Source organism: Drosophila busckii, chromosome 3R (genome assembly GCF_011750605.1).
Source record: "Drosophila busckii strain San Diego stock center, stock number 13000-0081.31 chromosome 3R, ASM1175060v1, whole genome shotgun sequence".
Lineage (NCBI taxonomy): Eukaryota > Metazoa > Arthropoda > Insecta > Diptera > Drosophilidae > Drosophila > Drosophila busckii.
Genome location: NC_046607.1, coordinates 7,348,722 through 7,374,624, shown reverse-complemented (window position 1 = coordinate 7,374,624; position 25,903 = coordinate 7,348,722). Strand labels below are relative to the sequence as shown.

Sequence of the window (25,903 nt, the reverse complement as noted above, 5' to 3'; positions counted from 1 at the left end):
CGCATGTGTCTATGTGTGTGTGGGGTTTCTGCCCTGTTGTGGCTGCAGCATGGGGGCGCATTGCATTGCATTGCGTTGAAAGCCTTTGACGACTTTGCTCTGTTGCTTTGCTGCTGCTCGTTAAATTGAGCGACTGAGCAGCGGCCCCTTTGCCCTTTGCCGTCTACACTGCACACAATGCTATCAATTTTACAATGTTCTTGCTAATTACGCATACACTGGCAAACGTTTCTATGCATGTGTATTTGGCTTTGGTACGTTTTAAGTTTATGCGTAAACAAATCTGGTATAAAAGACTTATAAGCTTAACAAGTATACGCAACAAATGTTTAAATTATTCTAAAACGTACAGACCAATTATTAAAATTAAAATGAAAATAATTAAATTTATACTTCATACTATTGTATTAGAAAATTTAAAAATTATTTTTTTTATTTTCCAAATAATTTTATCACAGCAAAAGAAAAAAGTACATTATAGTATTTATATACAAAATATGTAATTTATAATTAATATCTTTATTTTTTTAAACCTTAATATTGGGAGTGTTTAAACCAGACCCAACATTTGTCTGCAAGGATACGCGCACATAAAGTTATGTCTGCCATGTTAATTATTGATAAAATAAGAAATTTATGCTACATCGAAAGTAATAAAAAATCTCTTATAAAATCAAATGTAATCAAAAATTGCAAAAACTAAAGAGAACTTTTTTTTTTATTTCCAAATGTTCAGATAATTCCCATTATAAATTCTTAATCACATATTGTTCATCATTCAAAGCAAATGTAAACGTTTTTTGTCATTCACGTTGGTTTAATTTCCATTTCGAACACAACTATTGATGAAATATTTTATTAAAATAATGTTCAATGATATGAAAATTCCACCATTTTGTTCAATCAGCAACAGCAGCAAATGTTTCGATAATTTCCCTTAATAAATTGTGAATTTAACATTAATTGTCATTCACCATTAATTTGCCATTCACCAAGCATAATTACAGCGCGGAATTTTTATGCAGCAGCTATTATTTTATTAATAATATATTTATTTTTATATAATTATTTATATAATACTTTTTAAATTAAATAATTTTTTAAATTTATCCACCCGCTTCGCTTTTACCCTTGAATAAAGTCTATTAAATGTTAACTAAAGCAATTAATCTTACAGTGATTGGTGTTATAATTATATTCTTGTCAAAGATCTTTGTGATTATCTTATTCACGTACCGCAGTCACGCATAAACCTTGCGAACTCTTTTATAGCCTCTTGCTGCGCCTATATATATAAAGTATATATATGTATATGTAATTGTGTTGTAATAACTTGTCTCGTTTGCGGTTTATCTTTATATGCATTTTACTTTTTCTCTTTGGCTACCTTTGTGGCATTTGTCAACAGCCAAAGTGCACTTGAAATGTCTTTGCATTTAGCTCTTGGCTGTTGCAATTGTTAGCCAAGTTTGTCGACTGGCAATGTTAATGAAACGAAACGAAACGATAACGTTTGGTGAGCTAAGGAGTGTGTTGCCAGATAAGCTAAATTCTGAGTAAAGCTAAGCTTAGTTTCTTGTAAACAATTTCATTGATGTTTTTAGCCTATTTCCTTTTCAAATATGCTAGATCTAGCCTGAAAGTTGCTACATCTGGCAACGCTGGCTATGACTATGAGCAGCGACTGTTAAATCCGCAGTTTAATTGGATTAAATTATGCTTCAGTGCTGTACTGAGCTCTGAGCTGAACTTGTTATTGTTAACAATGACAATGAAGAGCGGAGACTGGAACTGGTCTGGGGTCTGGGGTCTGGCGACTGAGTCAGCGGTACCAATTGATATGTAAGGCAAGCCCAGCAATTGCTTCAAGTCTAACAATAGCGCTAGAGAGTCTGACGACAACTTTATTATCTAATTTCTGAGCGACATGTCAATACAGATTAAGGTCACACGTATCCAAGAGTCGCCGACAATTGAAGATTACAGCGAGCGGCGGACCGCAGCTTGGGAATGTTGTAATGTAAATCAAAGCAGCGTTGGATCAGGTTATGCCTAATGAACCCTTGAACTTGCCTCAGCGCAGCTGCTGCTGCTGCATTAATGTGGCACGAACAACAAGTTTTGCAATCAAATCAATGTTTTGTTTATAAAAATTGCTATAAATATATTTATTGCTGTAGCAGACTAAAATAAGTTTCAGCAGTTGCTGCTGAGGGAGAGTCAAGGCCAGGGGCAGAGCGAAAAAAAGTGCAGACAGTTAAGAGTGGCAGACACGAACTCGAGAAATCGGAGTTGCAGTCGCGGAGTCCCAGTCAAGTTGCAACATTGTGCAGAACGTGTAAATATTGTTGCAGCCGCTTGTCCGCCGCATTTAGCGCTAACAATGTTTGTTCTTCCTTTGGCTTCATTGTTTACTTTAGCTGGCATTGCCTTTGTGCTGCGATCGGTTGCCCCAGCCTTAGACTTAACCCTCAGTTCTTCAAGGTTTCTCGCACTTGCAACTGTTTGCTGCGTTAATTGCGGCAACTGTGCAGATGTTGCCTATGAGCAACAGAAAATTATAAATTATGCTTATTAAATGCGCCTGGCACATAAATCATCTTTATGGCAATTGAAAAGCGCGTTAAATTGCTTTCTTTATAAACTTTTTTTTAGTGTAATAAATTCTGCAGCTAAATTCGTTGCTGCCACAACCCTTTGAAGTTGCCACCCCCAAGCGGCGCAGCAAGTAAATTAGTAAAAAAAAGATTCACATTTTTTTGGGCTATTTTTTGTGGCATTTTTAAATTGAATTTTAATTTTGTTGCGCAGCTAATTTAAATTGAGACACATGCAGGCGCCAATAATTAAAAGCGCCCCCTGTTGTTGTCCTTTAATGCTTTGTGTGCTTGCAACTTGGCAACCAAAGGGCGCAGCCCTTTCGCTCTCTCATGATGCAGCACATTTTCCACATGAAATAACCACAAAAAGTTACATTTTTTATAGAATTTCTTTTTTTTTCTATATTGGAAATGGGTTAAATTTAATTGCTTTTGTCATTTTGATTTGCATTTTGTTGCTGTAAGCAATTTGTCCAGCGCTGCTCCCCAGGGCCTCGTACATCAAACCGCCTTACGCGTTTTCTTTTGTTTCTTTTTTTAGCCACCAAAGGGTTAAAAGGTCGCGGTCGCTGTCAGCAATACGTTGCCATAACTTATAGCCTGATTTATATAGCACCTTTGACTTTTGCTTATCTTTGGCTGTGGCCAGCTTTAACTTTTGTTTTGCAATTAGCATATGAACTCACTCAGTCGTTTGTCTATTTGTCTACAATTACGCCATAAAACAAGAATTTTTGCTTTTTTGTAATTTATGGCGCGCATGTCAAGAAATCGAAACTCAATACCAATTAACCAAAAACTGTTTTGTGTTTTATTTTTTAGAAATAAGAAACACATGCTGCTGGCTGCATAGAATATCAAAAGCAATGCATGGCTTGATAAAAACAAGTGTCGTAGTACTAGAGTCGATAAATCATGTCAATTTTTTATACAAAACAGAAACTTTATTTTGAAAGCATTTTGGAAGAATAGAAGTTGTAGATAAACAGTTTTTCCACTTGAATAGCAATCAAAGACAACTATCGATTGTTTATAAATTAACTCCAGTACATTTAATTGGGAAAATCTAGTCACTTTACTGGTTATCGGTCATCGCACATTCAGAACATTGTTGAAATTAGCATGGCAATCGACCAATTTCATAGGCAATAGACTACTTTACACCATTACCAATCTCTCTGATTGATTCCTATTTCTAAAAAAATTGCTGGAATTTTAATGTTCAAGCGATAATTGTAGAATAATTCCACTGAACGTTGGTTAATTAAGAAGAATTCGTTTAAATTTCAGTCTGAGAATAATTGAAATTTAGATTTACAACATTACCAATCTCTTTGATTTGTTCTTATTTCTAATAAAAAGTCTGGAATTTAAATGATTAGACTTTAAACCATAATTCTAGAATAATTTTACTCAACGTTGATGAATCAAAAAATTCGTTTTAAATTAAATCGGAGAGTAATTGAAATTTAGATTGGATTAAAGATAAATTGAATTCCACAAAAAATTAAATCTTTTAATCTTTTTTATACGTCTTGGAATTGGAATGCTTAAACAATAATTGTGGAATAACTCTACTGAAAATTGCTGAATCAAAATTCAATCTGAGAGTAATTGAAATTTTGTTTAGCTATTGGATTGGAATAAAGATAAATTAAATTCTAAAAAAAGAAGTCTTTTTATCTTTTTTAAATCTAAATTCACCAACGTCATTTATTTTAATAGCTTGGAATGTTAGAACGAAATGTCATTGGTGAATACCTAATAAAATCACCAACAAAATCAACAATACTGCAACCAGCAGTACAAAGAGTTTAAACTGCAATTCTGCAAATATTGAAACTATAGCTGTGAAATACTTAGCAATGATAAAATCAACAATACTCCAATCAGTTGAACTAAAGCTGTAGTTCTGAAATATATTCAATGCATTGTTTAAGCTTTAATACTGTCAAATCTGGTTTTCAACGATAAGTTCAACAACAGAATCAGCATTACTACAACCTGGCTGTACTGAAGGCTTAACTTTGAAGCTTGCAAAGCAGATTTCAGCTCTGACTAGATGCGCAGTTTGGTGGGCAGTGTGGTGATCGCTTAAAGATACTGAGCGCACGTTTTGTGATTAATCAACTGGCGGGCCCTTTCGCTTAAATCTGTCCAAATCACTTTTAATTTTCTGCTGCGTGTGCAACAATGTTGCAAGTTGTGATGTGGCTGTGGCTGGTGAAATGAAATGGCCAATGTTAAGCATGTGTGTGTGTGTATTTGTATCTAGCAGATACATGCGAACTTATGCGCGTGCTTTGAACGAGAAACCTCCTGCCTTACTTTAATTTCAGCTCCTTGGTCGCTCTGACACACATAGATACACATGAGATTCTACCTACTGACACCGAGACTCTCTTGCCCAGCAGAAGAAGAAGAAGCAGCAGCAGCAGAAGACGCAGCAGACAACTCCCCTCAAATTTGCTAAAGCTACAATTGCATTTGGTTGCGTAGCCCTTTGCAAAGTTTTTATTTTCTCTGTTGCGTTTGCGCATCAGATCAGATCGTTGTGCAACCAGCAGAGCATTAAGTGCGACGTCTCTTTGGCGATCGTACATAAGTTGTTCCATTTTTATGCTGCGGCACGTAACAACCATTGCTTATATATATATATATAGCTATATACATTTGTATATATACATGTGGAATCTTGGCGCTGCTCGAGGCACTAAATAAAAGCGAAACTTGTTTAAGTTGCTGTCTGTCTGTCTCTTTCTCTGTCTGTGTGTGTTTGTGTGTTGGGGGGCCTTGAATGGGATCCTGCATGCTAAACTTGAACTTATCTGCGTTTGTATTGGTGTGTGGAGCATTTCTGCATTTCATGCTTCAAATTTAAAGCATTTGCAGCAGTGTAGAGAGAGAGACGCGAACTCGAAATACACAAAATAATGCCTTTTTGCTTTTGTTTAAGTAACTGCGGCTCACAGTGTTGAGAAAACAAATAAGCTAAATCCTGTGTGTAAAAAAAGCTAGCCAAGCAACTTTCTAGCCAAGCATATGCAATTATTATTTGATTGCAACAATACGCTCGATTAGAAAATAAATTCATGATCATATGATGAAAAGTTTAAGCAAAAATCGAAGAAAAATAAGTTTCTATATTTTTCCATTGCAATTAAAGGGGGAGACCTAATTATAAAGCCTGAAAATTGCCTTTTTTTCTTTTTTTGACAGGGAAAAAATTAACTTAACTCAACCAAATATTTTTAAACTAAATAAAACCCAAACCAAAAATGATATTGCATTACTTTAAAAATTAGTGTATCTTCTATATGAACCTAAAAATTTCAAATTATCAAAAGTTGTGAACCTTGAAAGTAAAAAATGTCGCTTTTGAAGAAAAATCGTATTTTGACCCACTGTAAAGATACTTTATACTTTTTTTTTTGAATTTTTTTTTTAAAAAAGCAGCTAAAATTCATTTCAGAAAGGTTTGTAGTTTTTTTTTAATCGTGTACGCAGTTTCAGTGAAAATGTTTAAAATTAAAGTGGAGAAAATAGACGTGTTCACGTTTTGCTTAATATCTTCTGAAATGTCGGGAAACTTCTTGTGAGCATTCTTAAATATTTAAGGAACAATTTAAAGCAAAAAAAAATCGATTTTTCAACTTTCTAATTAGGTTTCCCCCTTAAGAATACATTTATTATTATAATATGCTTTACAAGCTGCTAAATTTCAGAATATTGTGCTATTTTCATTTTCAAATATGCTTGAAATTAGCTAATTTGGCAACACTGATCTGCGGTTTGGCATACAGCCTGCATCTGTGTGTGTGCTTGTGTGTGTGTGTATGTGCTGATGATATCATTGGCATTGCCTTATATGTGCGGCAGTCAGTTGAAGCGTCGCACAGACATTGTCTGCCACATTATTCCCATTTTTTTGCTGCTAGCTGGGACTGGGACTGCATTATCTGTTTATCAGTTGACAGCCGAGGAAGAGACCTTCGAGTTTTAGGCATAGGGTTGTTGCTTAAGTGGTCTAAGTTGCTGCCCTACTTAACTCAGCAGCAGCAGCAGCAGTTTATCAATTGAAGTAGTTCAAATCAACTTGATTCGCATTTGAACTTGAAATTTGTTCACATGCAAGCTGCTTAGACCGGTTCCCTGCACTTGTTGCACATCCAAAAAAGCAGCAACAAAAACTTTAACCAAATTATAATAATAAACAACTGCTGTTTTTAGTTTCAGTTCTTTGTTTTTTAGGGGCTGCTGTTGCATGTGTGAAACAGGTTGCAAGCAGACACATTTACACACACTTGAGCATTTTTTTTTGGAGTTTTGAACATTTAACTTTATGACAACGACAATTTGACAGGCAATGGCGACAGCCGCGCGAATCATGAAAATAAAAATTATAGTAATTATCATACCCATTCACGATAATGAGCAAGGGAGAAAGAGCAAGAGAGAGAGTGAGAGCAGCAGCTGAGACATGTAGTCCCAAAAAATTATTTTTATAATTTAGCTGTCATTCAACAACTGAACACTGAATTCAAGTCATAATGGCATACACTTATTTTTTTTACTTGAAGTAAATTACTTGACATTCTTAATATTTTCTTAAGGCTTGTTGGCATGAATTTAATATAATTTATAATATTGCTAAAACATTCAATTTGAATATGAATTTGTTAAATAAATTGTTTAATATTTTAATTTATTATTTTTATTTTTTAAAATATTAATTTTTTTTATTTTAATATTTATATATTTATGTTTTTTAATTACCTGGGTATTTTCAGTCTATACAATTTTTCCTAAAAATAAATAAATTGATTACTAATGGTTTGTTTAAAATATATTTTATATTAAATAAAGAAAAACAATTTTCATATATAAATAATTAGACCCTCCAATCATTTTCTTATTATTTTTTATAGATACAACAAAAAATACAAAAATAAAAAAAATTAAAAATATATAGTTACAATATTATGTAAAATAATTTCTATATATTTATGATATGTCAATAATATCAATCTAAATAAAAAGGATTACACAAATAAACTTTCTTTAAGGAAAAAGAAGTTAAATGTATATATTTTTATATAAAATAAATTAATTGCATACTTTTTTTTATTAAAACAAAAACTTCATTTAAATTTAAAAGTATTTAAAAAATTTTATTTTAAATATTGTTTTAATCATTTTCTTTTACCGTCGACTGTTCATAGTTGACATTATATAAATAATTAATTAAAATAAATAAATTTAATGGCTATGTTTAACATTAGTTTGCGACTTATTAAAATGTTCTTAAGCGAACTTCAGTGAAATGATTTCTCAACTCTTTAATGCGCTTTTTAGTTTTAACTGCTTTTTAGTTAAAAACACAATTTATTTAACATTTATTCAGTGTCATGCTCTATCATCATTAAACCGTCCAAATCGCTTCCTTTGTGTACTAGAGTACATACGAATTCGTTTTTCGGCAACAATTTGCTTATCTTGATTTTACATCAACAGTCGGACGGACGCTTGACAGGGCCAGGCAACTTGCTATGAAAATCACTTGAGCGTATTTCCTTTCGCCCTGCCCTGGCATACTGAAGTGCTTAATTTTCAGCTCGGAGTGTTGTGTTTTTTATGTTTTTTGGGGGTTACTCACTCCCTGCATTTTCACACTCACTTCATTTAATTTAATTTGTGAATACTTTTTTATTCGACTGGCAACCAAAAAAGTTTACTGATATGCCACTAATGATGGTGACCCCCCTTTGACACCTTGTAGTGTGTGCTAGTGTGTGTGTGTGTGTGCCTGGGCATTAATTAATTTGTCGTGTGTGTTGTTGTTTAATGGCAACGCGATTGGATGTTGAAGGTTGACAGCTGAAAATTGTGACGATTAATGCTGCAGTCGTCGCTTAGCGATTCGAATTTTTATTTGATGGCCTTCAGTTTTATGGCTGGCAGTATATTCCTTAGAATTCTGTCTTCTGGTCAAAAGCGCTTGAGCACGCTCGATAAGATAAGCACAGCCGGTGGCTGGGTGCGAAGCTAAATCGCATCAAACCAGTTTGCCAGGCTGCTTGAAATTACATTTAAAGGATACTTTATAAAAAAATTAAAAGTTTGCAAATAAAAACTAGTGTAGTAATTAGAATGTAGAGCTTAAATAAAGAGCTGAAATTAGAATTTAAAACAATTTTTTGAGTGCCTTTTTAACTAGATTCTGAAAATTCAAAGCTCGATTCTGCGAAATAAATCTAAAAATTATGAGCTATGCTTGTTTAAGAATCAATTGCTTTTTAAATTCATATGATTCATGTATATTTGTACCATAAAATATTGTACAAATTAATTTGTATTAATTAAAAATTACTAAATATTTTTAAATTTAAAATTATGAGCAAGCAATTGCTTTTTAAATTCATAGGAAATCATAAATATTTGTATTATAAAATAATAAAAACTACTAAATATTTATAACTACAATTTCTTCTTTTTTCTTTTTTTTTTTGATTTTACAATTGCTGTTAAACTATTCAGCTCGCAGGGTATTCCGACTTCTTTAAAGTCTCAAAAGCTTAGCAGCCTTTTTTTTTGTTGTTGTCATTATTTATTTATTGCCATTTGGTACATAAAGGCAAGTGGTTTGGCAACCCTTTGTGGCACACAAACACAGTCCCTCAAACATTTGTATGTATTTCTGCATTTAGCTGCATTCACGCATGTATGTATATAGATATATATATATATATGCCCCTATACATATGTATAAACATGTGTATTTTTGCATGAAAGCTTCGCTCGAATTGCAATCACGCTGCTGTTGCATGACGCTGCTCTTGATGTTGCATGCCACCATTAGGGTGTGCCGATCAAAAAAAAAAGATAAGTTTTTCGGCATTTAAGCTCTTGAACTTTTGTCCCTTTTGATTTCAAATACAATTATTTATCAATTATATTGAAAAATGTATATATTTGATTTCAAATACGATTACTGATCAATTATATGGAAAATGTATATAATTGATTATTTATTTATTTACAAGGTTAATTATTATACAAACTAATATAATTTTTTGCAATAATTAAATATAATCTTGCAACTATTTTCAACTGCTTAAGTTATTTATTTTTGATATATCTTATTATTTTTTGGGAATTTGTTACCGTAATAATGGTTGAATTATTTTCAGTTGTTAAAATTATGACAAAAATAAATTTAAAAAAAATTTGTAATCAACTAGTAATTGAAATAAAAGCAAAATAATATTTGAATTATTTTAAATCATTTAAAAAACGTGAAAAAATTCCTTCAATATGGCGTATCATTCAGTCGAATAATCGTAATTTAAATAAAATTATCCAATAACTAAGTATAATGATTTATTGTTTGCTTACATTAAAATAATTTAATTACTAAGCATTATTATATTAGTTAGAATTATTTAAAGCTATTATATATTTATTATTTGTTTACATTAATAAAATAATTTAATTACTAAGCTTTATGAGCAGTTAACATTATTTAAAAGCTTTTATATATTTGCGAATTTTGTAGTGAGACACCCTAATGTTGCAGCCCCTCTATTTTTAGCACAATACATAAATAACTCCGAGTATACAGAGGCCAGCGTCTATATGGTATATACATCATCAATGTTTATGCAATTCTCTGCGCTCCTTTTTGGTTCTACATTTTGCATTTTTTTGTGTTTTTTGTTTGCTGGTGCTTCATGCAATTGTTTAGCCGATTTGACTGCACGCTCCTTAGACCTTGACCACTAACATACATATATACAGACAAGCAGATATATACTACTGAAGTATATATAAAGATAGAAACACGATTTGTGAACCGGTTTGCCTTGATAAGCAGCAGCAACGCTTAGGGCGAAAGTATAATTTTTTGATTAAATTACACCCACAACGAAAACGAAACGAAATGAAACGAATTTGAATGAAATTCAAAAGCTAATGCCATTATAAGGTCTTTGGCTGTCAAGCCAACCAATAAATGGGCCTTAAACACGACGAGGCGTTGACTTGTTGCTGCCGTTAAAGTTGACACAATTACCTTTATTCACACTCGACTTAAATATAATTTCATATAAATACATTTCTTTGTTGGGGCCTCACACGCATTCGACAAAGTCGTGTCTGGGGGGTTACAGCATATTAAATGCTATATTCATAAAAATTTGAATATATCAGCAACAAGCAAAGTTAGAGGCGTGCCAATGTAAAGGGTTATTGTTTGTATTGTTTGCTTCAACTTAACGCTGCCGAAATTAATTAACAAAACAAAAATTGTTTTATTTTTGGTAAATTTACCATAATTATTGTGCACGAGTTACGAATCGACGTCCCGACTTTGCCGCTCAATAAAGCGAGTTAATAACAGCCAACTCACATATACATATGCATATACATATATGCTATATGCATGTCGTCTATAATCTTGTGGCAACTCGAACCCTCCGGATGACCCAATTTTATGAGCGCACGAAGAACCAACAACAGTTCCCACTGCCAAAAGTAAAGCAATGTACTATGGGTAAAATTCAAAATTATGGCATAAAGTCTGTAGAGCGAAGATCTAACATATGTGTTAATAATATTAATTCATATGTTGGGGTTTTTTTTTTCTATTTTTGTGCTTAGACAAATTCATTTCAATTCATTTAATCTTATTGTTAATTCTTTTTAATTTTAAAGCTGCTTCATATTCAAAAATATGTTATTATGATTTTTTTTTATTTGTGATTAGACCACATCTAGCTCTAAAAACAAGTAAAAAAAATATTTTTTTGTAATATTAACAACAATATGTTGTGCTAAAATATTAACCAATTTGCTTAATTTGCGAGCTACTGAAATATTTTGCCTTAACTTTTTTTATAAACACTCAAAAAGCGGCATATGAATTTCATTTAAAATTTTCATATTGTTTTGCTATACGTATAACCACTAAGCATACAATACAATGTTGTATGCTTAGTGGTATAACTTACATATTGAAACCTACAGAACAATTTATGTACTTCGAACTAATAAATCTATCGTAAGATGCATTTTTCACAATAATTATAATTTTAGTAAATATTTTGCATTCGGATAGCTGCTGTTAATTTTTCATCGCTTGACTATGAAAGTGGGAAAGCTTAAAATGTTTTAAAATTATTTTTGTGGTATTAAGAAATCAAGTAAAGCAAAATGATTTGAAGTCTTTTATGTATTTATTTGTGCCAAAATATTCGACTTTATCCATAGTGCAATGCAAACAAAAACAAGACAGCTCGAGCTTTAGTACAACGAATTCTAAACACCCTTGCTACAATTTAATAGTAGAACACTTTAGACTTTATCAGCTGCTTGGCTGTAATAAAATCTATAAACAATGCGGCTGCCTGTTGCTTCAGCTTTTGTTGCTTGGGTGTCTGCTGTTATTTGATCCCCTAATGTTGTTGCAGGGTAAATCACGTGCTTTTTGATCGCTTTTCGATTCAACATATCATTTGACCCCTATTCGGGCAAGTAGTTCAACAATAACAGGAACTGCTTTAAAAACTGGCATCTGCCAACAGTTTTGGAACTTGAGCAGATGATGATGACCTTGCTTACAGCTCTTAAATTTCAAAACAAGACACATGCATAATCAAAATAAAAGCGCTGCACTTAATTGATGTTCAGACTTGCTGGTGAACTTGCTTAATTGATTTAGAAAAAAGCAAGCGAAGTTTATATTTTATTTCATAATTGATAAAACAGCAATGTGTATAGCGCATTTAAAGGCTGGTAATGGCATTCTGTAAAAGGCAGAGATTAATTGTTAAGACGCTTAAGCTGTAAATAGCGTGAACTTACAGCCAAATCGCCCAGACCAGCATTAATTTGCTTTACATAGGGAGCAGCAGCGTTGGCAGCGGCGGCAATAGTCTTGGCACTGATTCCCTGTTAAGCATAAATGAATATAAAAATATAGTTTTAATAATCGGCTTGGTATATAGCAGTACTTACGCCAGCTTCACCAATAATGGAGGCACCATCGGACTGTACCAATAGTTAATATAAATTAATTGCTTGTTACACTTTTAGCAAATGCAAATACTTACAGCAACACTGTAGGTATTGGGCTGAGCCTTCATTTGCACGCTCAGACTGGTGATGGCATTAGCCAGATCACCCAGTCCATTGGCTACACCACCCAGCACATCGCCGATTACATTGTAGGCCTCCGGCTTGACATAAGTCGCTTGCTGCTGCTTAACATTCAAGCTGGTGATGGCGTTCTATTTAGCATAAGTTAGTTAGCATATTATATGTCAAAATATCCACTTTGCATTTAATTCAGCTTGAGCTTGGTAATATTTTCAATCTGAACTTAAATTATTTTGATATTGTGTTAATTCAAACTGAATTCATTCTTTGCATTAATTTACTTACAGCCAAATCACCCAAGGAATTGGCCATATCGCTCAGTACATTGTAAGCTTCTGGCTTCACATATAAGATCTGCTTGGATCCACTGGGCAACTCAATGGGAAACTGTTGCGCCAGCTTATGCCACTGCTTCTCACCAGCAACTGCCACCTTGGAAACATCACCCATAATGTCACCAAAGTTGACAGTGCCCGCTTGAGCGGCCACCAAAAGTGTAGCTAGTATAGCAATTGTCTGATAAGTCTGCATGTTGGTTTACTTGTTAGTACTGTTACCACTTTCGAGTTGTGCTAGCGCATTTATAGTCAGTCCATATACAAAAGACGTAGTAGTCAAAGCCAATCGCACTTGTTGCACTCAAGTGGTTAATGAGTCAAAATAAATTGTGGCATGCACTGATTGATCGCCTAATTTGTTATCACATTGCTATTTAATCTAAAATAACTAATACTGGCGGGCTAGACTAAAATTAGAACAACGATTAACATTCAAGTTGAGCATAAGGCACTTGAGACACTGCTGTATGTCATTTAATTCAATTGCAATATAAAAGACTTTGGATTAGAAGCAAGCTGTGCGTATACTTAATATTGTCATTGATTTTCATTAGATTTAGATATTTTAACATTGAAATTTATGCGAATTTATTTCAAAATAGAAGAGAAAAAATGTTTAAAAATATAAAGCAACAACTAAATTTAGATTATTATTATTTAATTATTCATAACCAAGCCAGAAAGTCGAACCTGCGTCTGCTTAATAGATTTGTGCTTCACTTTTTAGTTTAACAATTTAATATTTAAATTAAAAAAAAAATCATTTTACGAAAATAACATGTAATAAAAAGGCTTAGAATGTATGGTTAGTAGAACCCACACACCCGTGCTCCAACTGCTCCTGCAGCATCCGCAACTACTGCTGAGCTTGTATTCACGCAACTTTTTGCAAACTAAAACGTGTCGGCCAAAGGACGAATCCTGCAACGCACATGCGCACTAGACGAGTCGCTCTTAAAAATAATGCACTTTCTATAAATGCAATGTTAATTGCAAAAATTTCACTTACAAGTTGCATTTGAATATTGTTTTATTTTCAACTTTAATATACCCTTTTGCAGTTTAAAAAAAAAATTAAAGTGTATAGCCAAACTTTTTGCAACATCAATAACATTGCTTAGGCACTACAAAAATGTTGCCTATTAACTGATTAGACCAAATTCAATTTTGATAACACAAAGTAAATTTCTTATCGCAAAACTCACAGCAAACTTGAGCATTTGCAATTTACTAATTTGTTTACACTAAATTTGGGGATGACAAGTTGTTATTAATTAAAGCACAGCACAAACTTTTACTTCATAATAAACAAAAGTTCGAAATGTTTTATTTTTTAATTACACATATTTAATTAAACACTTGCTTCGTCACTTCTTAGTGGCAACTCCTTTTGCAGTGGCAGCTTCTTAGCTGTATTATGCAAGTCTCTATTTTTTAAAGTCATTTTGGGCTTGCCATTGTTATTAAACATAAAGTTAAGAAAGTACTGAGGCTCCTTTGTTGTCTTTTTGCTGACTGTAGTTCGCTTGGGATAATTTATGTACATTACAGCATTTTCAGCTGGTTGAAATCTGAATGTTTTTTTATCTTTGTTGTCGCCACTGCTTGTTACAAGTTTATCAAAGTTTGACTGCAGAATTAATAAAACAATAAATGACAAGTCTCAGCTTAGAGCGTTTAGAACTTACCTCTTGCCTCCAAGAGGGCGATCTATGTTTTCCAGCTGCTATAATGCTGGGCATTAAAATTAGCGATTGTATTAGCAAAATTGTTGGCATTGCTGCAACTAAGTTTAAGTAAAGACTAAGAACTGCTATATAATATTTATTTATTTAATAAGTTAAAACTCATTTAAACGCTTTGTAAACTGTGCTCAATCAATTCGTTAAAGTTGTAAAAACAGTTTTCAAGTTTGCCTTGCGTCCCGCTCTAGTTTGAAGTTTGCTTTTCAACAAACATTCTAAAATCTTCCTGTGTAATATAAGTAATAAGCTTAATGGTTATATTTGCTTAATTTCAGCTACTTACAAATCGATTATACAATTTAGAACTCGATTGGGGCTTGACAAACTCTCTGCGCTCCATTTGCTGCACAACTTCATCGAAAGCCGCTTCCAGATTTTCAATTATGTCATCAATGCAACTGCAGTTAGCAGCCAGACAAAGTAGTAATATTACCGTTAGAAAAGCTGACATTTGAACAACTAGCGCTGCGCTCTTTATAATTTTAATATTTATTTAAGTTAGCTACGCTTCATTTGCTATGCAGCAAACTAATTAACAAACTCTGCTTAGTGCAAATTCGCATTTAATCAGTTCAGCTATTGCAAATACAATTTCCTTTGCTTTTAAGCACAAAATGTGTGTTAAATGATTTGTGACAAAAAAGTCAGCAGCACCCCCCCAAGTGCAATCGTTCAACATTTATTGTGATTTTTATGCGGCTTGCCAGCGTTTTAATAGATTTTTGCATAAAACGCTTCCCAGGGTTACCGTTGCCCGTAATGTAAACAAGTTATAAAACGCTCGTAAATCGGAAAAGCAGCAGCAGAGGAAAAAAACTATTACGCTATAAAAATGACATAAAATGAAAATAGTGGCAGCAAAGAGAGAAAATGTTTTTTATGTTGCTTGCGAATTTGCAAAATGCACAAATCGTAAAAAAAGCAAAAGCAGGGGCTGCTCGACCTTTCAGCTGTGTCGAAGGTGTAAGCTTGCAACCCCGTTTGCCCCCCCAGTTTGCCCTTCATTATCGACAAAATCAAAATGCGTTTGTCAATGAATTAGAATCGCTTTGATGCGGAGCTGGATCATAAAATAATACCCAATTGTTATGTTTGCTTTTACTTTTGTTAACATTTTTGCTTTCGCTATCTCTGGATTAGTTCAGCAAGCACAACTATAGAGCAAAATATAAATGTAGCAACTAAACTAAACTAGTTTACATAAATGTTTGTATTTGTTTTAATTTTCTTTTACCCATGACTTTAATTAATAAATACAAAAGGTAAATAAATACTTTAAGCTGTAGCTATTGCCGAAATGTTAGGATGTTGAATGATTTTTTTTTTTTTCAAATTTCACTAAATAAAGAATATGATTTACATTTTAAGTGAACAAAGCTGCAGTTAAGAACATTTTATTTTAAATGTTTAATTTAATTATATTTTTTATTATTTTCGTTTAGAAATAGAAGTAATAAAACAGTTATATTTTGTTTCTGAACTAAATAAATCGACAATAGTTTGCCAAAGAAAATGTACGATCTTTTGTCAAAACGAATAAATATAATAAATATTGGCTTATTTTAAATTTAACACCCTGTATTAATATAAAGATTTAATAATCATTACCGAGCCAGGAGTCGAACCTGCGCCTGCTGCTTGATAAATTTGGTTAAATTATTTGTATAACAACTATTATAAAAAAAAATTGAAATTCAAATTAAATAAAAAATTTAATAAATTTGGAAGAAAAAAGTTAGTTAAAAATATGAAGAAAAAATTTAAATAAACAATAAAAAGGCAGGAACGCAAAGGCATTCGCTTTATCCAGCTTCGCATCATCCATGGGCAGCTGGTGCGGAGCTCTAAATTGCCTTAACTTTTTGAGAACTTATATGTGTAAGGCCAAAGGATTAATTCTTGGTTATGCGCACTAGATGTGTCTCTCACTAAATGATGTAAGTTTCAAAATAATGCACTTTCTATAGATGCAATAAAAAATACAAAATATTTCAATAAAATTTTGCTTTTGAAATATTTTGTCAGAATTTGACACCTTGTATATGCTCTGAGATCAGCAGAAATGCAAAACTTGTGTTTTTTAATCATTTATTATAAATACTTTTAGAAAAAGTGAATATGGCTTTAAATAAAATAAATAGAAGACACAAACATTTGCTAAATAAATTGAAAAATTTCCTAAAAATGTAATATGACCAAAATTAATGAATATGTTTAATGTTTAAAGCCAACAAAGTTACAATAATTCAAATAAGTAAGTTTGCTCCATTTTATACTACTGCTACTACTTTTAAAAGTGTTTGCTACGTTTTTAGCATTCATTTTGAACTACGACTACTGCTTTTTTGTAGGTGTCTGCTACGCTTTTCACAGCAGTGGCAGCAACACTCTTGGCAAACATCCCCAAAGTTAGACCAACATTTACACTCTTTGCGCTCTCTGCTTGCTTTGCCTTCAACTTGAGCATTTGACACAAACCGACATGAGGCAGCGTGGCCGAGCGGTCTAAGGCGCTGGTTTTAGGCACCAGTCCGAAAGGGCGTGGGTTCGAATCCCACCGCTGTCAAGAGTTTTTTTTTGTTTTATGCACATATAATTGATATGAATTATTTGTTAGAAAGCATAGCAGTACTTTAAAAAGAGCTTAGCGTAAATAAATAGTTAAAATTTGACTCGTAACTGATAAGAAACGCTTATCGGGACGCAATTAAATTTACTTTTTCTACTTTTTGTTCTAGCCTGGGAAGCTTCTAGCACTGAAAATGGCTGCGCGCCAGGCGGCAGCGTGGCCGAGCGGTCTAAGGCGCTGGTTTTAGGCACCAGTCCGAAAGGGCGTGGGTTCGAATCCCACCGCTGTCAGATATTTTTTATTAAATTTATTGCTGCTGTTCTTCTTTGGTGGTTGCGAGCTTTTTGCTGCGCTTAATTAGAACAACCCCGCAGGCGTTTTCCGGCACAGACGTTTATCTGGCGTTGACATTTTCCGCGTTTATTTGAACTTTACCCCTTTCTAAGCTAATATGTTGATCTTGTTGGTAACCCGCAGCGGCTGTCCAATTTGAGAATGCAATGAAAAGTGAAAAGGGCAGGAAATTAAATCGGTTTGTGCGGTGGCCACATAAACTAACGCTTATCTCTGTGATGGGCATGAGTTTCAAAATCAAATGATACTTATAAATTTATTTCGTTGCCGAATTAACTTTAAAGCGTTAAGTTGTTAATAGAGTGACAAGTTGCGGGGAATTCATAAAGAATTAACATTGCTAGCCACTTAAAGAAGCTCTCATAATAATAATGAAATCAAATTTGATTTTAAATTCTGTTTGATTTTTTACTTTGTTGACTCAGCCAAGCAATTTGTTACAATCATATGGAAATTTTTTTACATACACTTTAATATTTTTAGGAAAAATATAAGAGGGTATAATGAAGTTGTAGCACAGAGGGAGGCGTGGCAGATCAAATTAAGTATATACATATATTCTTGATAAACAAGAAAAACCAAGTTCTTCCGTCTATATGAGCAACTAGAATTTAGATAATAATATATAGAAATACTTAATTTGGTAAGAACGTACTCCTAATTCCGAAGTTTTATACTATTTATACTTTTATACTATAATTTTTTGTTTATTTTCTCCCCTCTGTTGCTCAAAACGGTTATAGCCAGTTGGAAAAATCTAATAAAAAAATCGTCTAACGCCTACAATATTTAACGCAAAATTTCAAATAAATCACACACATTCATATAGCCTACTGCCAAAAATGTTCGAACGATAAATCTCTTGGAAAATATTTAATACTTAAATTTTTCGCTTTTTTTACGCTACCCTAGGCAAAGTGTATCAAAAAGTTGACTTTAAATAAATAACACACAAGCTTTATCATGTTCTCAACCGATCCTAGTTCAATCCGTACGCATTATTAATTTAAACTAAAATTAAAATAGATTTATTTAAACTGTTTGTTGCCCTGTCAAAGTGTATCAAAAAGTAACTGCGCCCGACATTCTCACGTTCTTGTTAAAGATACATTTGTAGTTGACAAGCTGTCTTGCATCATTTGGAACTCGTTAACGCATGAGCGTGTGGATAGGATAGCCCCGCTGACAAAGTAAATAAGCCGAGTGAATCCCCAAGCGAAAAAGATACTTGCAATAGACTCGGACTAGTACGCACATTATACTAGTAAAATTCCAGACGGCAGCTGCAATTATTCATGTAAAAGTTTATAATGTAGTTTGAGCTTGCATGACAAATGAGCAAGATCTATGAATTAATTTTCTTGCATAACGAGTGCACATGCCAATTGTATGAGTAAAATAATATTCTGATTAAATTCTTATAAATTAGTGACGTCGAAGCGGATTTGAATGTATGAAACGTCATTGAGCTGAGGTTTGGGTTTTGGATTGGTTCAACGCACTCGGCGCCGCAGAAGACAAAACAAATTTTCCAAAAAAGAACAAATGTTGTTAATGTTGGCTCAGTGTCGCCTAGTGACTTGTATAGAAATCAAAAATATGACAGTTAATAAAACTAGTAAACATGCGCTCAAACCGCAAATTAAGCCTCTCAGCATTTTAGAGCTACAAAGATGCGACTGCTGATTAAGCAGCAAGAGCTACGCTCTCCAGCTTTTAACACTTTGTACTCTCGTTGTTCTGGTTTTTAGCGCTGGCTGCTGGCGCTGTGGCTATAAAAGCTAGCGGCATAGCCAGAGCAGCTCACAGTTTTAAATCAAGCGTTAAATAAAACAAGCGGTAGCTTAGTTAAAATATACAAAATATTTGTGCAAAAGTTTAGTGTGCTAATAAAATGAAATTGTTTGTTCTATTCTTGTGCATAATATTTGGCGAAACAACAAAAGCGCGTTGTAAGTGGCTAAAAATAAATATGCAAAAAGCATTGAACTCTAGTTCAATCTTCTTTCAAAAGCCGGTTCAACCTGTTGCTGTATTTATAATAATATTAATTAAGATATAATACAGCTACATAATGTGTTTTAAAATTTTATAGTGTGATATACTAAAGAATGTTAATGCTTAACTTAACCTTTTTTTTCGTATTCAGATGCGCGTTGTGTGAATCCAAATCAGCGTGCGGGACTTTGTGTGCAGATTAATGAGTGCCAGACGCTCTACTCGGTGCTGCAGCAGTCCAGCTTATCGCCCAGCGAGCGTCAGTTCATTCGCGCCTCTGGCTGTGGTCGTGGCCCAGATCAGCGTCCATTTGTTTGCTGCACGCAGGACACGGGCTATACGCGTAGTCGTCGCTTGACTTCAAACTTTGCCGACTATTACGACAATTTGGGCACAACGCCTGCTCAGCGTGCATTTGTCTTTCCCAGCGAAAATTTGGGCGACGGCTTTGGCTTTGGCGGCAATGGTGGACGTGTGGACAATAGTCTAAGTCAGCCAGTGGCAGCGCCTGGCGATGGCTCCAGCTTGTTGCCACAGCCGCCCACATGCGGCGGTGTCACCATTGAGAACAAAATCTATGGCGGCGATGATGCGAATCTTTATGAATTTCCCTGGACTGTGCTGCTCGAGTATAGAAGACTGGCGGGCAGTGGACTCTCCACCAGCTGCGCTGGCACGCTTATCAATCAGCGCTATGTGCTGACCGCTGCGCATTGCCTGGTGGGTCGCATTTTACGCGAGATTGGACCACTGTAAGTATTGCGAGTTATGAATTGTTAATTGGTCGGCGCTTTTAATTGAAATTCAAGCGAAAACAGGTTAGAATTCTGCGAACTTCAAGCGAAAGTCGCTTATTCATCCGCGCTTGGGGTAGCTCAGCCAGTTTTAGGTTTACTAATTGAGCGCTTAGGTGTCCGAAGGGATTCCCGCTGAGTAGCGTACACTTTTCGCTCAGTGTATACTTGCGCTACTAGTGGCGCTTGTTATTATTTGGTCTTTTGTTTTGTTCTTTGTCTTCTTGTTTTTTTTCCAGCATATTAATTAGCCAGCTTAGCGCTTTAGACAGCTTCTAAGTGTTTTTTGTTTTTAAATTCGACTTGCTTGTTAGCATGAATCATTCAATGTTTAGTGCTGGGGTCATTAAGTCGACCGCTTGGGGTGTTGGCTGGCGTCTGGGCACGTTCGCACTTTTGCCAAATTTCAATTAACCAAGTGTATCTGATTTCCTGAGTTAATGACTGCCAAAAATACTAATTTTCGTTCAATTCTCCTCTCTGCTTGCAGCTCCTCGGTGCGTTTGGGCGAGCACGACACGCGCAGCTCCGTGGATTGCCCCAGTGGTGGTGGCTCCTGTGCGCCGGCAGCTCAGCGCCTGGGCATAGCCGAAGCGCGTGCCCATGAGCTGTATAAGGAGTCTTCACCCAATCAGCAGCATGACATTGGACTGATTCGTCTGCTGAGCAACATACGCTACTCCAATAGCATACAACCCATTTGCCTGCCCTCGGTGGTGGCACCAGAGTCCAGGCAGGTGGGTCAGCAGTTCATGGTCGTCGGCTGGGGACGCACGCTGCAGACCGCGCGCAGTCCCATCAAACAGAAGCTGGCCGTAAGCTTTGTAGCTCCAGAGCAGTGTCGACGCAAATTCGCCGAGCGCAAGATTAGCATTGTGCCCACCCAGCTCTGTGCTGGCGGCAAATATGCGCAGGACAGTTGTGATGGCGACTCGGGTGGTCCGCTCATGCGCTTTCGCGACAACGCTTGGGTGCTCGAGGGCGTTGTCTCCTTTGGCTACAAGTGCGGCTTGAAGGACTGGCCTGGTGTCTACACCAGCGTCGCCGCCTATGATATTTGGATCAGGCAACAAATACGCCCCTAAGCGCTTTAAAAGCAGCGCCCTAATTCCATGTACCAAGTCTGAAGCTCCAAATGTGATCTTGCCAACACACAAATTTAATTTTATCCATAACTTATTAATTTAATTCTTACATTAAGTGTTAATTTAGTCCAATAAAACTGTAGACAATTTAACAAGCGTTGCTTTTGGTTTTTCCGAACAATCGCCTGCCATTGACATTGCCGCCGCGGTCTCATAATTGACCCAAAGAGCGTGAGCATAAACCACAAGCGTTTTGCTTCCGCTTACCACCTGCCGCGTACTTGAGGTTTTTTTCATGTGGTTGGGTTTATAAACAATTGACATGCGCCTTTACATATACCCTATGGTCGAAGTAGGGGAAATTTGTTTGTGCTTATATGTTTTTTCCCCGATTATAATATCCAAAGTCTCTCATGTTCAGTTGAGCATTAAAAATTAAAATTAGTTAGAGATTCTCGACAATAGGAATTCTAAAAGCAACTCAACTTTAGGAAACTTTTTCTTCTCTTTTCCATATTCCATTTGGATGTTCTCTTCTATATGCGATACATATCACCAATGCGTTATGGCTGATGTTGAGTTTATGTTTAATGTAAGAGAAAATCGTTCATTTTATCTCACTGATCTATAGACTAAATTTTAGAAATTAGAAATTTTATCCAAAGAGATGAAATTGCTTGAATTGTTTGGAATTGAATAAAAATACAGTTTACGAAACGTTCGTTGACCGAATTCACAGTTCACATCTTATAACTTGAATAATATTAATATAGTAGTCGAAACTTCATCGCTTATCTATAATTTTTATAGCTTTAAAGCTTGTTTGGTAGGGTTGACTATTTCCTTTCTGATACAAGACCATGACGGTTGATCATTAATTCGTCACTTCAGATGATATTGTTCTACTTCTGGAGATCACAATAGATTCGCAATTAATTATAATAATATGGACACAAATATTTCACGCAAACTAGCAGGCAAACATATAAAAATCTATTGAATTAAGTGGGCGATTTATAAGCATATAATAAAATTAAATAGATTTTAAAAAAGTCTGAACCAATGCCAACCAGCGTCAGTATTTTTGATAGAAAAGATTTGGCCAATTGATTGAGAACTCGAGCTTTGAAAGCTTTCGACTGCGAATTTCAAGCCAAGCCTAAAAGTAGACAGCTTGGAGCTTTGCTGAGAGAGCAAATGAAAGTGAAACCGCCAAAAGCAAAAGCTACACAGCTGAGCTAAGTCGAGGTGTCTGGGTCTGGGGCCTGATTGCATAAGCTTCAGCAGTTGCCGTTGCCGTTGCTATAGCCGGACCAGTTGACCGCTGCTCCCCTTTAAATAGAGTCGAGTGCAGTTTTGCGGCTCGTTTTGGTGTCACAAGCGTTGGGCGAGTGGGCGGCGCAGCGGGCGTTGGGGGCGCGACAAATTGTAACGGGGCAGCGCTCCGTTTATAATTTTTTTCGTTGGCTTTGTTTACGTTTTTTATTTTTGGCACTTCGGCACTCTTCCGAGTCGAGTCGCTGAGCTGAGGTTTCGTTTCTTTAGTTTACGTTTTTGTTAAGTTTTCAATTTTTGTTGCTGGCGTTTCGATCGGCATTCAAATTCAATTTTAATACACAGTTGAGCGTACGCGCGAGTGGATTGCCAACGCTTTTTTTTGCTGCCGTGCCGTGTCGTAGTGTGTCGATTGCGTATACGCTGCGTTGTCCGTCCGCCGCGGCCCAAGAAATCAAATTGCTGTCGCAATTAGCGCGAGTGTCAACGCTGATGTTCACGTTTGCCAGCCACGGCAGCGGCGCATTGTGGGCAGCCAGCGCATTGCTTGTGCTCATCCACGCCAGCTGCCATCAGCTGGAGCAGCTACCACGCCGCGCCTGCGACATACCCAACGAAACAAAGCCCGGCATATGCGTCCAGGTGGGCCAATGCGCCGCCTACATGCAAGTGCGCAATGTGACCAATCTGAGCTCGGAGCGCGTCAACTTTCTGAAGAAAGTGCAGTGCGATGTGGAAATGGCCACCGTGACGGAGGCTAAAAATGGCACAGAGCTCGCCTACGAGGCGCTCGTCTGCTGTCCAGCCAATGGCCAGGACTATCTATATCCAGTCATACAGTTCTCCAAGTTCGAGTATCGGCGCTTCATGGACGTCACAGCGCGTTTCAAGCGCAAAAAGCTCAAGCGACGCATTCAAACCGTTGAGCCTAGCAGCGGCTTCAATTTGCTCAACGAGTGCGGCAAGCAGGTCACAAATCGCATTTACGGCGGCGAAATCGCTGAGCTGGATGAATATCCTTGGCTCGCATTGTTGGTTTATCACTCAAGTGAGTTCAAAGTGAATATAGCATATCAAAGCTATAACAAAGTCAGACATACATTTTATATGAAATCCCTACAAAGACGGATTTAAGTTTAATTCAAGCTATTAAGCAAGTTAAGTAAAGACTTCCAATAGGAGGAAGTACTGAGGTCTCAAGGCTTTGGTGCTTTACGAAACGAAAGTGAAAACATACAAAGTTTCTACTGATCTTTATTGCAGGACAGGCTATCAGCAGAATTTTGCTCCATCGGGAGAGAATGAGAATTTAGTCTGCAGTCTTTTAAGCCAAATTCGTTGTAGGCATAGCACTTAAAGATATTTGGTTCTTGAAAAATAAAGCTGATTCGGATAAGAGCTGCGACCATTCATGGAAGTAAAATCTGAGACGAACTCGAAGCTAATTTTTATTACATTTTAATTTCTTTTCTGATTGAAATAAACAACACTTTAAGTTATAATGCTTAGGAATAAATAGCCCGAATCCAATCCGAAATTATATCAATAACTGCATTATCGCGGATTTTCATAACTCAACTTAACTTGAGTTATTTAATACCGAATATGCTTAAATGCTTAATGGCCTAAAAATTTAATTCCTTATTGAAGTTGCCTTTTCTATTCCCAGACGATTATGGCTGCAGCGGAGCTTTGATTGATGATCGCCATGTACTCACCGCTGCTCATTGCGTTCAAGGCGAGAGCGTGCGAGAGCGACGCGGACTGTAAGTAATGAGCCCTAAACTGTCTAGAATTATTTGTAGTAATGTCTCTTGCTCTCTCTTCTTCAATAGTAAACACGTGCGTTTGGGTGAGTTTAATGTAAAAACCGAACCCGACTGCATTGAGGAGCCAAACTATTTGAGCTGCGCGGATGCAGCGCTGGACATAGCCTTTGAGCACATTCATGTGCATCCGGAGTATAAGGAGTACTCCAGTTATAAATATAATGATATTGCTGTTATACGCCTGAAGCATCCTGTGAGCTTTACGCACTTTATTATGCCCATTTGTTTGCCAAATAAAACTGCACAGACGCCACTTGTGGAGGGCCAAATGTTCTCCGTTTCTGGCTGGGGACGCACGGATCTATGTAAGTCGATTCTGCATATTTATTTGCAGCATTAGCTTTACAATTTATCTTTGCAGTCAACAAGTATTTCATCAATTCACACAGTCCCATTAAGCTGAAGCTGCGCATTCCCTATGTGTCGAATGAGAATTGCAGCAAAGTTCTGGATCTCTATGGCGTGCGCTTGGGCCCCAAGCAGCTGTGCGCAGGCGGCGAACTGGCCAAGGATACGTGCGCAGGTGATAGCGGCGGTCCTCTTATGTATTTCGATCGTACGCATTCGCGTTGGGTGGCCTACGGCATTGTTAGCTACGGCTTTACTCAGTGCGGTTCCGGGCCTGGAGTTTATACGTCTGTGCTTAGCTATATCAGCTGGATTGAGAGCATTATACGGCGACAGAACTGAACAAAGAGCAGCGTATATTTTTGGAAGTTATAAACAATTGGTCAACTGAGCGGGAGGCTGGGAACACATGTCTGTAAATATTTTGCTAATGATCTAACACTTGGTATAAACTGAGTGTGTGTGTGTATGTGTGTGTGTTTAACAAAAGTCTGAAAAACATGTTTCTAATTAAATAAGCTATTAAAATATTTACACACAAGTTGCGTTTTGGAGTACAAATAGTATTATTAATCAAATGCCAGGCATGCTCAGCTGGTTGATAGAAAAAAAAAACTACAAGTGCAATTGGAGTTAAGTTATGGCTAACTCGAGATTAAAGTTTGATTTTATTTTGTACAAACGTCCGCCCTTGGCCAGCAGACGCTTGAAACTCAGTCAACTCTCAATTTTAATGCTAAACATCGATCCAGCGCCATCAGCTGTTTCACTTATTTTCACATCAATGCAGCAGACAAGGCAGCTGGTTAAACT

At 35.8% G+C, this 25,903-nt stretch overlaps 4 protein-coding genes and 2 non-coding genes across 6 annotated transcripts; 4 read left to right on the top strand and 2 right to left on the bottom strand.

The window, feature by feature from the left end:
• Positions 1-12,272: 12,272 nt before the first annotated feature.
• Positions 12,273-13,296, bottom strand: LOC108602597 (CG18404). Its single transcript, XM_017990734.1, has 5 exons — positions 13,041-13,296; positions 12,710-12,886; positions 12,615-12,647; positions 12,462-12,548; positions 12,273-12,403 (listed from the first exon to the last, which is right to left on the bottom strand). Exons 1-5 carry the CDS (start codon positions 13,284-13,286, stop codon positions 12,383-12,385), a joined length of 564 nt encoding a protein of 187 aa, XP_017846223.1. The 5' UTR covers positions 13,287-13,296; the 3' UTR covers positions 12,273-12,382.
• A 1,116-nt stretch (positions 13,297-14,412) lies between these two features.
• Positions 14,413-14,904, bottom strand: LOC108602687. The gene is made up of 2 exons (XM_017990827.1): positions 14,782-14,904; positions 14,413-14,723 (listed from the first exon to the last, which is right to left on the bottom strand). The coding sequence occupies exons 1-2, from the start codon at positions 14,869-14,871 to the stop codon at positions 14,445-14,447; spliced, it is 369 nt and encodes a 122-aa protein (XP_017846316.1). The 5' UTR covers positions 14,872-14,904; the 3' UTR covers positions 14,413-14,444.
• Positions 14,905-17,324: 2,420 nt separating this feature from the next.
• Positions 17,325-17,404, top strand: Trnal-uag. Its single transcript has one exon. It is a non-coding gene; the product is annotated as a tRNA-Leu (tRNA).
• A 213-nt stretch (positions 17,405-17,617) lies between these two features.
• On the top strand, positions 17,618-17,697 carry Trnal-uag. Its single transcript has one exon. It is a non-coding gene; the product is annotated as a tRNA-Leu (tRNA).
• A 1,916-nt stretch (positions 17,698-19,613) lies between these two features.
• LOC117134621 (serine protease 7) lies at positions 19,614-21,772 on the top strand. The gene is made up of 3 exons (XM_033294011.1): positions 19,614-19,713; positions 19,911-20,511; positions 21,044-21,772. Exons 1-3 carry the CDS (start codon positions 19,656-19,658, stop codon positions 21,636-21,638), a joined length of 1,254 nt encoding a protein of 417 aa, XP_033149902.1. The 5' UTR covers positions 19,614-19,655; the 3' UTR covers positions 21,639-21,772.
• Positions 21,773-23,154: 1,382 nt separating this feature from the next.
• On the top strand, positions 23,155-25,603 carry LOC108601568 (CG9733). Its single transcript, XM_033293985.1, has 4 exons — positions 23,155-23,961; positions 24,583-24,679; positions 24,749-25,047; positions 25,104-25,603. The coding sequence occupies exons 1-4, from the start codon at positions 23,406-23,408 to the stop codon at positions 25,430-25,432; spliced, it is 1,281 nt and encodes a 426-aa protein (XP_033149876.1). The 5' UTR covers positions 23,155-23,405; the 3' UTR covers positions 25,433-25,603.
• The last annotated feature ends 300 nt before the right edge of the window (positions 25,604-25,903 follow it).